The sequence below is a fragment of the Trichosurus vulpecula genome, chromosome 4 (genome assembly GCF_011100635.1).
Source record: "Trichosurus vulpecula isolate mTriVul1 chromosome 4, mTriVul1.pri, whole genome shotgun sequence".
NCBI lineage: Eukaryota > Metazoa > Chordata > Mammalia > Diprotodontia > Phalangeridae > Trichosurus > Trichosurus vulpecula.
In genome coordinates, this window is record NC_050576.1 from 121,617,390 (window position 1) to 121,631,146 (window position 13,757).

Here is a 13,757-nt window from a genome sequence, read left to right on the forward strand (position 1 = left end):
ATTTAATGAAGAGGGGGAAAGACTGAATGCTAGAAGACTATTTAGGAATCAGCTATAATAACTCAGGTATAAGATGTGAATACAAACTTGAGTAGTTGCAGTGGGACTATAAAGGAAGGGGTCATTGGAAGACACTTGACAAAAGGAGTGATGGACTTTGATGACTGATAATGTGGGAGGAGAGAGAGAACAAAGGATAAATTATTAAAAGAAAATTTTAAGTTGGAAACAAGAAAAAAACTCATAAAACTTTTCAAAGATTTTTCTAAAGAAAAGTAACATAATAAGAAACATTTAAAACAAGAGTAGAAAACATCCACTAAATGAAGGCCATGTGTGTTTTAATTCAATCAACAAATTAGGTATTTCTGTGATATTAGAAAAGTTAGAGCTAGAAAAACTGAAATCACAAAAGGATCCTGAAAAATAAAGTGATGCTTTATATTTTGATATATAATTTCATAATTTCTAGAGTAAGAAGAGTCAAGAATATGTATAACTTCACTAAACTGAAAGGCTTCAAAAAGAACAAATACTTGCTACCAATTCTAAGATCATGTTTAATTTAGACCTAAAAGGTAAGTCGTCTGGATGTTAGGAAAAGTAATAATATGGAAGATACTTTTTGTGGGATAATTTCTGGGTCAGCCAATAAATGATTTGAATAAAAAACTCAAGAGGAAAATTATGGCTTGTGTTTCTAAATACTCCAAGATCTCAAACCAATTTCTCTGGTATATGTGGAAATGATCAACACCCTTGGGGCAGCTAGGTGGCACAGTGAATAGAGCACTGGCTCAGGAGTCAGGAGGACCTGAGTTCAAATGCGGCCTCAGACATTTGACACACTTACTAGCTGCAAGTCGCTTAACCCCAATTGCCCGGCTTTCCCCCCTCCAAAAAGGATCAACACCCACTTCTATTTTCTGAGAACTGTTCATGCTCTGGCCAATTCTGAACCAAAAAAAAACTGTTTTAAAAGTTATCAACTTTACCTTTGCTGGTTTAAAGTTCTAGTTGTCAATTTAGAAACATCAGTGCTTCCTTTCAACATAGCTGATTACAGGTAACTGATAACCTGTAAACATTACCTTGGGCAATGTTTCTGGCAATGGCAGAAAATCATCTTCAATCTACATGACTTCCATGTACATTCATAGTTCTTCAAATTGACCTTCAGTTTGAGGATTTTCAGGCAACTACAGTAAAGTAAGTGCTTGTTAAATACTACTTGGAAGTGTTCTACCCATCATTGATTTTGAACTTTTCTGATATTAGATATCTGACATATCTGAAGGCAAATTAGAAAACTGAGTTTTATAGACCATCAGAATAATTCTATCAGCAACATAAAAGGCAGAAACCCAGAGTTGAAGCTTCTTAGAAAGTAAAATGTTTGCAGCATTTCTGTTTCTTTGAATTGGATGACAAAAATAATGGATATTCTGGCAATGTCGCCACCCTTTTAAAGGGCAAGGTGGAAAAGATGTCATGTTGTCTCCTTCTTTAGAGTCAAATGGTTTTCAACCTGTAGTCTTAATATCAACGAATGAAAACAGTACAGTTGTGGGACATATTTATAGAGGGCTTCATTCATAGAACATCAGGCAGAATGCAAGTTTTAAAACATGAAAATCGATATGAGAAACATTTATAGAAACTCAGAATATGTGCTGCAACCTCAGCTTTCTGAAACTGGTCCTAAGTACATTCATATCTTCAGATCATACACAGAAAGATTATCCAGGAGTATTTTACAAAAGGAAAAAGATGAAAGCAGAAATTATTATACTTTGAAGCCCTTATGAAATTATAATAAAAAGAATTATTTCAACATAACATTATCTTCTTATCTACGGAAATTGGCAAATTGCCTAAATGACCTCTCTCAGGATAAAAAGAATTTGAACACATTCAATTCCAGGACACTAGTGATACTAAGGATTAAGGATAACAATATAGGATATTTTCCAACTAATAATTAAGAATCTGTAAAACTGTTGAAATTCAAAGTAAAAAACATTAATTATAGTATTATCCTTTGTATTCCAATATAATACCCCTGATTTATCAAAACACCTTGCATTTTGAGTACTTTTCCCAGTAATTCAGATGGATTTCCATTAAACTAACCACATTCTCTGGGATGACCCTTTGAGTAATGCAAGGGACTCAGATGTGATACGAAGGTGTGTTGGACAAGTTCTGGGATATAGCCTTGGAATTCGACAGGCCACGAAGTGATTTGAACCAAGTATTTAAGGGTCATTTGAATAGTCTTCAAGACCAATAAATTCAAATATAAACAGATCCTTACAGACTCCACATTGAGTTAGAAAACCACAAATTAATAGTATCTATGTTGTATTGTATTTTTCTATATTTTGTTAAAAATTTCCTAATTACATTTTATTCTGCTTCTGGCCACAGCGGTATAGACAACACTTATGGCATTTAGTCGAAACATTTAAGAAGAAAAGGAAAGGAGAAGATACAATATATATTAAAAAGTAAGAAATGGCAGGCCAAATTTGTTTATATGTGGGGCCCTTTCAAAAAGAATTATGTTTCACTATCCAGTTAAGAATTAAATATTTAAATACAAAGCATGTATGTATAGCTAAAATCTCACACTTACTATGTGTTTTAAAATAACTCAGAATCTAAGGAATGGCTGAACAAACTCTGGCACATGAATGTAAGGGAATGTTGCACACTAGGAAATGACAAATATGAAGAATACATAGAAGCATGAGAAGACATATGAACTGACACAGAATGAAGTAGAATCAGGAAAACACACATATGTCTGGAATGTGATATATATGCATAAACACAGAAATACATATATGTATATACATGTTATATGTGAATATATGTATATATAAATATGATCACAATACAAATGCAAAGGCTATCATCACCAATAAAAAGAAAATGAATGATTGTATGATGATAATGATCCATCTTGGCACCAAAGAGAGCAAAAATGTACCTCCTTTAATTTTTTGTGAAGGTGAATTATGGGTGTGAAATATAAGATACACTTGATTCATCTGTTTTTTAGTTTTGATGACCTGGTTTTTTTCTTCTTCCTTTTAAATTTTTTGTCACAAGGAAAGGTTCTCTGGGAAGTGGAGATGAGAGAATATATTTGGAAATGAAGGTGATAAAAGACAAAAGCTATTAAGAAAAATAACCTACAATGAAAATTGTATTTTGCAGCTGATGTAGTCTGTCAAATGATAAGAAATATTATTTGTGGTATCTGTGGCCTGAGAGAAGAGAAGGCCTGTGGGACTGCATTAATTTTGGCTTACTATCTAAGGAAAAACAATGAAGTTTGTAAGTTTTAAACATTATTCATTGACACTTAGTTTATAGCCACCAAATTAGATGAACTATCTCACCTTCAAGTGCTAACACCTAAAAATGAGAGCCAATTCTAATATGAAGAAGGATATAATGGAAGATTACTATAGAAATGTGAGCATTTCTTAAAGAAATGCCTAATTCTACATATTCTCAAAAATAAGTATACAAAGGACAATATTATAGCTTTTTATTTTGAATTTAAAACATTTTACAGATTTTTAATTACAGAATATTCTTTATTTTTTCCCTTAATCTTTAGATATCACTCATGTCCCAGAATTTTCTTTTATTCAGAACTGTGAGTTTTCCTGCTAGCCCAGGCTCCAAAGCAGCACCCTCCCTTGCTGGCAGCCATAATGTACAGGAGCAAGTATGTTTGGACTCCTGTGAAGCCTAAATATACTCATCTTTATAAGGAAATCAGGATAAGAGTGGGTATGATGTGGTATACACTATTTACACACAAAAAGTTCAGGTTCTGCTTGTGGGGATCCTTAAATGGCTCTATCTTGAGTTGTACATTTGGGCATCTGACAATAGAAGGCTGCAAGGATTTCCTATGTTAACTTTTATTCATACCATGAAATAAAGTAGTGTGTAGAAAGTGACTGTTGTGTTCTAATTGAAATGCCATCCCCTTGTTTATTGAGAAAGTCCTTCATGATGTAGCTGATGTATTAACCATAATTGTCTCTAATATAAATTAGGGATATAAAATAAATAGACTAAAATCTATGGAAATATTTTTAAGGTGAGGGAGCTGAGTGGTGTCAATAAATGACTTGCTTTATTAAAAAAAAGATGATATAAGAGTATGAGTATAAGGTGAAAAAGTAACCCTAATTAATTTCAGAGCTGACATCCACAGAATTTTATAAAGAAAATACATTAAACTATGTTGGTAACATGCAGCATATGCGAGTATGATGTCACTTTTGACAGTTTGGTCAAATATTTTACCAAGCAAAATCATAATCACCTTCAAAAATAACATATACCTATTTTTTCTATAATTCAATTCACTATACTCTTGAACAGAGCATAACATTCTACCCTGAAAAAGATATTAGGAAAGCTCTTTAGATCTGAAACTAACTTTACATTCAAATATAAGGGCTATGAATTAATTTAAGGTAGTGTAAGCTCTTTAGTAGAGAAACAGAAAACCACTAATATTTGTGTTTTGAGATCATTCTTACTATACTAATAAAGTCCTAAATCTCTCTCTCTCTCTCTCTCTCTCTCACACACACACACACACACAGACACACATATGTACATATTTCTTCTTTTTACAAAGTATTCCAAAATATTTTAAGGCTATAAATAAGCATCTACATATACAAATTAACTTAACATTGAAATGTTACACTTTTCTGACAGCATAAATTAGGATCAATATGACCTGAGCTTGAATCTCACCCTCAGATACTTAAAGCATTATATAAATGTCACTTCTGAAGTGATAAGGACCTGAGTTCAAATCTGCTGTCAGACACTTGACACACTTACTAGCTGTGTGACCTTGGGCAAGTCACTTAACCCCAACTGCCTTGCCTTTCCCCTTCAAAAAAAAAAAAAGTCACTTAGTAGACAGCTCCATCAGAGAGTACACAATAAAACTGCAATTAAGAGCATAACTGGTTGAAATGTGTATATTCAATTTTTATTTTAATAATATAAATAGAATCTTTGACATCACATAAAAATGTTCTTTTACTTTAAATTACCCTAACAAAGGAACTCTAAAAAGACAAATAGGCCATAATACATTACCAATAATGTCATAAAAATACCATTAATTACATGTATGACCAAAAAACCAAACTGGCCTAGCCATTTATCAAGTTCATAGGACAATAGATGGATAGCCTGAAATGTACTAGTATCCCAAAAAAGTATTAAAAGAATTGGAAGTTTGATTTTCTGTGGAGAGTTTATGGAAGGACATGAGACAAGAAGCAGACAAGAAAAGTTATATATATATTCTATAGTCCACAAAAGTGGAGAGAATACTCACACTGATGAGATCATGAGTTTATTAAATAAATTAAAAGGAAGGTTTATATGGTCCATTTAGTAAAAACCGAATCTACTTTAAATGGCCATTCTATAAACAGCTATGACTCAGTCTAAATATCACTTTCTAACTACATAGGAAGCAATCGTATAAAGTAAAAGTTGAAAATGGGATTCTATCAGGCACTTGGTTAGAACAATAATAAAAACCAAACAAATCCCAAACTTTTTATGAAATCCATGCTATATTAAAATCTAAATCCTAACAGAAATACCCAGTATATACTTTTTATTTACCAGTTAGTGACAAAGATCAGTTCATTTGGAAATTTAAAGAGATGTGGAACAAGTACAGGGGAAACTAGGTGTTGCAGTGAATAGACAAGCCCAGATCTGGAGTTCTGAATTCAAATACCAACTCAGACACTAACTAGCTTTGTAATTCTGGGCAAGTCACTTAGCCTCAGTTTGTCTTATTTTCCTCACCTATAAAACAAGGATAATAATAGTATCTACCTCCCAGGGTTGTTGTGAGGATTGATTGAGATATGATTGGAAAGTGTTTAGCACAGTGTCTGACACACATTAGGTGCTTAATTATTATTCTTATTAGATCATCAATCGATGAGGTTTTTATGGTTCCTTATATACCATGACAGTTTAAATTAAACATTATCATTTGGAATTATTTCCAGATATTTGTAAGGATTTTAAATTGATAAATATTTCAAATTTTAAAAATCATAACAATGCAATTTGTTTTCTTTGGAACATTTGTTTAAGTATTCTCATTTTAATTACACAAAAGAATATATAATTTTTTAAACTTGAGTTGTCTACCATATAATTTAAAAACGAAAACCTCCTTTAACCACTGTATAATTTAGCATAGTAGAATGCAAATAGTTCTGGACTTGAAATCTGAGGACCTGGGCACAAATTCTGGTTCTGCCATTTCCCAGCTGTGTGCCATTGGGCAAGTCACTTTACCTGTTAGATTCAGTTTCCTCACCTGAGAGATTTATATTACATGGCCTTTAATGTCCCTACCTACAGCTATGAACCTAGATGCCCTTAATACTGAGGCAATTTCCTAATCTCACGATGGGTTAAAAGCAGAAATTTAAAGAATGTAAACTTCCTTTTTTGAAATGATTTATAACAAACAATATTAAAGATCAATAAAAACGATTAAACTTATTTTACAACGACATACATTTAAATAAATTAATTTTGGCCATTCCCTCTAAGTCTCTATCAGGATTCTGCATTTGTCTGTTCATTTTCACTCACTTTTACTTCTATATGTTGTAGATAGCACTTATTTTGTTTTTTTTTTTAATTTTTTGGTTCTGCTTTTTTAAATTTTTAATTAATAATATAAAGTTTTAATAAACCAGGCTTATTGATGATAATCAAAATAGCTTGCATTTACATATCAGTTTAAGATTTGAAAAGTGCTTCACAATTAACTCATTTTTATCCTCTCAAATCTGAGGTAGGTGCTATTATTATGCTCATTTTACTGATGAGGAAATGAAGGAAAAGGCTAAGTGACTTGCCCAAAGTCACATAGCTATAAGTGTCCTAAGCTGGATTAGCATTCAGGTCTTTTTCTAACTATACATGTCCAACATGCTATTTAATTTACCACATAATTGCTTAACGAATTCCTTTGAATGCATGTTTCTATTTTCATTTTTGGCAAAAATTTCTTTAGTTTTTGCTGCACTCACCTACTCACTCACTGTTCCTCCAACTCCCATTTCTTGCTTCAGTCAGTCCAGTCCCAGGCACTGATAGAGCTAGATATATGTGATATCACCAATAGAATAAATCAACTATAGTAAAGTTCAGAATATTCTGGTTAGCTCAATGTTTACAAAAAAAAGTAACTGAAAACGTATCTTCCTTTCCCTTAACTCTTGCTGAAAATTGTTATTTTGCTTTAGTGAAAGTTTAAAATGTTGCATATAAGTAAATCTCTGATTAAGAAAACTCTTACTACACGTCCATTTTAAACAACACATGAGACATAATGTAGACAGTATGGAAGTTGAATACAAACTAACACAGGGCATTGCCTGAACAGTTTTTTTTTCCTTAAATCTCTATTGTTTAGTTTTCACTTATATCACCCCTCTAAAGTCAGCTAGATGGTGCAGTGGAGAGTGCTGGGCCTAGAATCAGGAACACCAGAGTTTAAATCCAATCTCTGACATTTACTGGCTGTGTGACTCTAGACAAGTCACTTAACCTTGGTTTGCCTCTGTTTCTTCAACTGTAAAATGGAGATAATAATAGCACCTACCTCACAGGATTATCGTGAGGATCAATATTTATAAAGGATTATACTTATAAACTGAGGATAATATTTGAGGACATTTATATATATATACATACACATATATATATCCCACAGCATAATTAATGCCTTGCAAAAAGTAGATGCTAAATAAATGTTTATTCCATCCACTTCCCTTCCCCTCCAAAAACTGGTTGTGGCAATGAGAGGGAGAGAGGGAAAGAGAGGGAGGGAGGGAGAGAGGGAGAAAGGGAGGGAGAGAGGGAGGGAGGGAGAGAGAGAAAGAGAGGGAGAGAGAGACAGAGGAGGAGAGGAGAGGGATAGAGAGAGGGAGGGAGAGAGAGGGGGAGGGAGGGAGGGAGAGAGAGGGGGAGAGGGGGACAGAGAGAGAGAGAGAGAGAGAGAGAGAAACATTATTTGAGGATTCTGTTTCCTTGGGTTCCTGTTAACTCAGTGTTTAATGCGATAAGAGAACAATACTTGTTCTTCTCGGTATATAACACTCAAGGCTTCCTGTTTACTCTTACTCCATCTTATTTATGTGGTTTTTTCATTATATTTTAAAACTCTGATCTATCTAGAGGTCAGTTATTATGACAGTATGGATACTATTTTAAATGAATAACTTCATAATTGACAAAAACAGAAATAAAAGTTTCTAAGAAGAGTCTGGCATAAAATACAAGTTGTATTGTGACAACTAGTACGTGGAGTTTCAATTTGATATATATCAAAATAAGTCTGCACAATCCATAACAAAGATGAAATTAACTGAAATGTGGCTGAAGTTGCCCAAGACCAGAGCCTAGCACATAATGGTACTTTGCAAACCTTAAAGAACTATATAAATGCTAGCTATTATAAGTGACTTTATTTACTGTTGCTACAAAATTCCCCTCATCCCTTTGTTAACCAATGCTCAAATATTTCTTACTTTACATTAGGAGTTCTTAACCTTTTTTGTGTCATAGACCCTTTTGGTAGCTTGGGGAAGCCTACAGATTAGAATAATGACTGTAAATGCATAAAATAAGATATATAAGATTACAAAGGAAACCAGAGATTGGTGAAAATAAAGACGTAATTTTTTTTTTCCATGCAAGCTCACAGGTCCCCTGAAATTGGACCACAGATTAAGAACTCTTGTTTTCTATGAATATGATAATCAAGAATTTTCCCTCTGTCTTTCACAGGAACTATGATAACCCCTCTTACAAAATCCTTACCTAGCCTGTTCAATCACTGATTGAACAGAATCAGGTGTCATTCTGTTCAATGAGTCAGTGTTACATATCTTTGGATTTATTCAGAAATGTTTTTTTAAAAGCAAACTTATCTCTGTTGTGGGATTTTATCATATTTTACATAGATTATCATACTGTATGCCTTAACTTTTCAAATAATTGAGTTTTTAAATAATAAAGATTTTGAGTAAAATATTATGGAACAATTAATATTAATACACCTTCACAAATCTGAACTCAGAACTTTCTTATCCAAACTATATATTTTATTAAAAAGAAAATTATATCACTAAAAACCCCCAAAATGATGTCTTACAAATAAGAGAAGGGGTAAAATGCAAGAGATGGAGCCACTGTCTTCGGCTAAATTTTGAATACAAAAAACTAGGCCAGGGAAACAGTTTATGACCTAATGCACTAGTCCCGTTATAAACACACATATACAGTATATCTCCATCAACTGAAACTTAATCACCTTTTTACAATTTAGAGGGGGAAGGCAGCTTTTAGTATAGTTAAGCCATGTATCATCAATACCATGAAGCTAACCTATCAGTTGTAATAGCTCCTATAAAATACCAGAGTGAGATTGCAATAAGCCTAGAAAATGGGCTACAAATCCCAGCTATGCTCAAGCAAGCAGTGAACCAAAAATAAAAATAGGTAGAACTGCACCAAGAACTACACAGCATTCATCTCGATTCATGATCAGTAAGGCAAAGTTCACAGGTCAAGGTTTTAAAGTGTCTTATTCAGATCTGAAGGAAGTCATTACACAAAAATTTCTTTTTTATATATATAATTCAGAAGTAATCATCTGAATTTCCAGTCTATAACACATAATGGGCTACACAAAAATAGGTTGCAATTATCAAAACCACATTACTTTACCTTTAAATACCTGTATTAACTTTAAAATATCAGAGTGTTCAACTTAAATAAGTAAAAGCAAAAAATATTCAGTTGCAGGAGCAGCTTTATAATTATGATTCAACTGTACTCAGCCTCCACAAGAAATAAGAAAGGAGACTGATTGTTAAACATTCTGAAGTATTGTTTGTGCTAAATTTTCTCCTTGTAATAAAGGTAAGGTAAAGGCAATTTCGACCTAAATTTCTTTTGAATTAATAATTCAAATTGATCTTAATTTCTGGATTATGACAATTTGGCTATAAAATAATGTAAAAAATATATTAAAGCAATGATTACCATAAATTGTTGACATTTAATAAATGTTAATTACTTTGATGCAATTATAACTATAATTATGCAAACTGCTATATATATGCTGGGCAAAATGTAGAGGATGTATCTGCCAACACACTGTTCACTTTTTTTTTTTTTAATTCAGTGAAAATTAGTTTACATAAAGGTTTTAGATATTTCCAGTCAACATTTTTTGCAGATCTATGGATACATGATGAGTAGTTCTCATTTTTAGCTAAACCCCAAAAATCTCTTTGGGGAAAGGCAGTATTTTTTCAAATCAGTTTTTAAGATAAAAAATAAAACTGAAAGCTCCAGGTAATATTAAATATTCCCCAGGCTGGTAGTTTCTACACTACACTCTATGGTCTTTACTAGTGCAGCATGACAATTCCCTGGTTAAAAGAGTACAGGGACTACTTCAATAATACAATAAAACAATGCTATAATTTACAATATTTTTTCAATAAACACAGAGGTAAAAAGCCAATTATCCAAATAGGATATACATTTTGTATAAAATATGAACTTTATTAAAAAGAGAATGTTCCTGTCTACTACTCTTCTACACTTATTGAAAATACCCCAAGAACTCAGATGATCTGAATGATGCTGTTTAAAACTCTTTACCTAATATGAAATCATAAATGCCAATGTACTACTTAAGTCACATTTCACTTAGAACAATTCAAATATATATAGATTTATTCTTCACTAGTCATAATATAAAACATTAAAGATTTCTTGGATCAGGGATAAGAGCTGCAAATTTCCTAACTCTAGGAAGGATTTTGGCAAAGAAAGTAATACAAAGTTTCAATTTTAAAAGAAATGTGGAATAAAAACTGTAGAAATTCATTTATGGTAGTTTCTGCCTCCTCTCATGCCCAACCTACATTACTAAAAAAGCTCCTCAATCTGGTTCGTTTCTTACTAAAAGGCAAGAATACCAGTCCTTGAGCAAAACATTCTCATATTTCCACCAGACAGGCTCTGACTTCAATAGTATATCTCCAGGGAAGAGGACAGGAGCCAGGTTCCCTCGAATGTCATTCCCCAGATGTTCAAAACGGTAACTAATTAATTAGCATTAGAAGATTTGGTTTATAGGGGAATCTCACTGGTCCAGTTTGCAGCCTACAAGAAAACGGATTGTTTTTAGCTATAACATTAAGACATAAGGGATGAGGATGTGGCTTTTTATTCCACAGAAAGAGAAGAACATTTCTAAATACTGATCATTAATATTAAAAAAAAAAATTGCCTACCATTGCAGTAGAATTTCCTCCAGATTTTTTGATGTTCTTTGAGGGCATTCCATGCAGATGATTGAGTCTAGCCTGGAAACCTAGAATCAAAAGAACTCAATTCAGTAAATACGCAGAAGTTGGAGACTAGAAATATATACAAAGACATACAAACATACAAAAAACAATGAAATACACACGTGTAAAATGAAAAATAAATGAAAGTAAAACATGTATGTGGGAAAAATTCATCTATTAGGCATTAGAAGAAATTGAAAGAGGATTTCTAATATAGTCAACTCTTGAGTACTCTTTGGCTTATGACAGAACCGTCTATTCATGCTTTCCAAAGATGTTCCTCACATCTTTCCATAAGACCTCAATTCTAATTGCCATTATAGGGACATAGCAAGGAAAACGAGAGCAAGTGAAAGTTGATTTTTTTTTATAACCAATAGTGAGCAGCAACAATATAAGGCATTGGAAAATGAGAGGGTAGGAACCAGTTGGGCTAAAGTAAGATAGTCAAGTGTATATTTCACCTCTGAGTGTGGACTACAAAGCATGGTGCCTACCTCTCAGGATCTGAGTACTACTGACCTCTTCTGCCTGAAGGTGACATAAGAGGAAAAGAGCCACTTAAGATACTTTGAAAGACAGGATCTGGTAATTCTTTTCCTAGTTCCGTGGACTCTTCTGACTGCCACCAGGGAATGACTCCTGCGATGCCACATGCCCCGCCTGACTCCTTTTCACAGAACCAGTCACTCTGCTCATCATCACCTGTACAAATATAATAAACCATAAACCCCCAACCCCAAAGATTCAGGTTTAACATCAAGAGAATGCACACCTATTAAAAAAAAAAACACAAAATTATTTTTCTTTTAACACAGCAGCTCCATTCCAGGAATGGTTTTTAATGGCATGACAAGCATTGCCATCAATAAGAACACATAAAATGTAATGTTTTAGAACCAATTTAGAAATGTGAAAAACAATAATAAACTGGTTAATCCTTTGGCAATAACTGCAGGGAAATCCATTTAAGTTACTACCCTTTCCATATTAAGAAAAAACAAGCCTTAATCTCCTGCAGGGAATTAAAAGGTATAAAACTGTGAAACTCGTTCTTTGCAGCTGATAATGGTATATAATTAGCTTAATTTCATGATTTGTATGGAATGTAAAAGGGGAAACAATCATGAACAGATGTGACTAAATGAAATTAATCTGATTAAGTTCATTAAGAAATAGTTTTGAAAAAGTTGATTTTAAATGAAAAGTGACAGTAGCATGGGTATATTGAGAAACACTATTCTGTACTGCCACAAACACAAACTAGCAAGTATGACGTGTAAGAGTATTTAAAAGTCTAAATCAAGGGAAACAATTAATTTAAAATTAAGGTAGAAATAGTTCTTTAGTGAAAGTAATGATTTTTCCCCTTTTTTTAAAGACAAGAAATGAAAGTTAATGAGATTTTTAAAATGTCTAAGCATGTAACTTTGCAGAGCAAAACAGATGACTAGTAAAAATATAAAGCATATAGTATTTTAAAATGAAATTTGGGACTTCATAAGATCCCTCTAAGATTTTCAGAGACCCTTCTTTACTCATGTTGGCTTCCATGAAAATCATCTCAACCTTTATATTCATTTCAAAGTCTTATCTTACTAAAGATACACAGAAAGTCACCCTGAATCTCAACTGCAAATAATTTTTTTTTCTTTAAGAAAGGTCTGAGGAAGACTCAATTTTTGATTTTAACTTAATAACTTTCATTAAGATGAGGAGAAATTTAACAGGTAAGAAATAATACAAAGTTAGCATGGCATAGTGGATAGAAAGTTGGCATTGAAACCACAAGGCCTGAGTTAAAGTATATGTGATCCTTGGTGAACTCATAACCTCTCAGTGCTCTAGGCAACTCTCTGAGACTATAAGTTGCAAAAGAATTGACCTGAATTGGTAGAGGGACTTTCCTATACCAATTAAATCATAAGACCAATGTAGATTCTTCTTTTATCAGATAATAAGAATCACTGATATAATTCAAATGGGCTATTAAAATATTTTTAATTAAAAAAAAAATTTGAGTAAACTCAAAATAATTTGTGATTTGTTACTAACGATGCACTTCAGTCCTGTAAGTCAGTTTTAGAAAACAAGATATTGAACTAAACCACTGGTGTCAGACTACATTTGAATGAGTGATATTACAAATAGTCAAGTCCACCTATATGTACAAAAATATTTATAGCAGCTTTTTTTCATGGTGTCAAGGAATTGGAAATTAAGGGGATGCCTGAATTGAGGAAGAGTTAAACACGCTGTGGTGTATGATTGTGAAGGAATACT

The 13,757-nt window shown here is 32.8% G+C and overlaps 1 protein-coding gene across 3 annotated transcripts in view; it reads right to left on the reverse strand.

The window, feature by feature from the left end:
• GPATCH2 (G-patch domain containing 2) overlaps positions 1-13,757 on the reverse strand; it is a 263,126-nt gene that overhangs the window by 211,150 nt on the left and 38,219 nt on the right. For 2 of the 3 annotated variants that reach the window (XM_036754825.1, XM_036754826.1), the window contains exons 4-5: positions 11,997-12,179; positions 11,418-11,497 (exon numbers count right to left, since the gene is read on the reverse strand). In XM_036754825.1, coding sequence (XP_036610720.1) covers positions 11,418-11,497; positions 11,997-12,179 — 263 coding nt within the window. Of the gene's footprint in view, positions 1-10,667; positions 11,287-11,417; positions 11,498-11,996; positions 12,180-13,757 lie in introns of those variants that run through there. The other variant, XM_036754827.1, reaches the window with a different exon arrangement.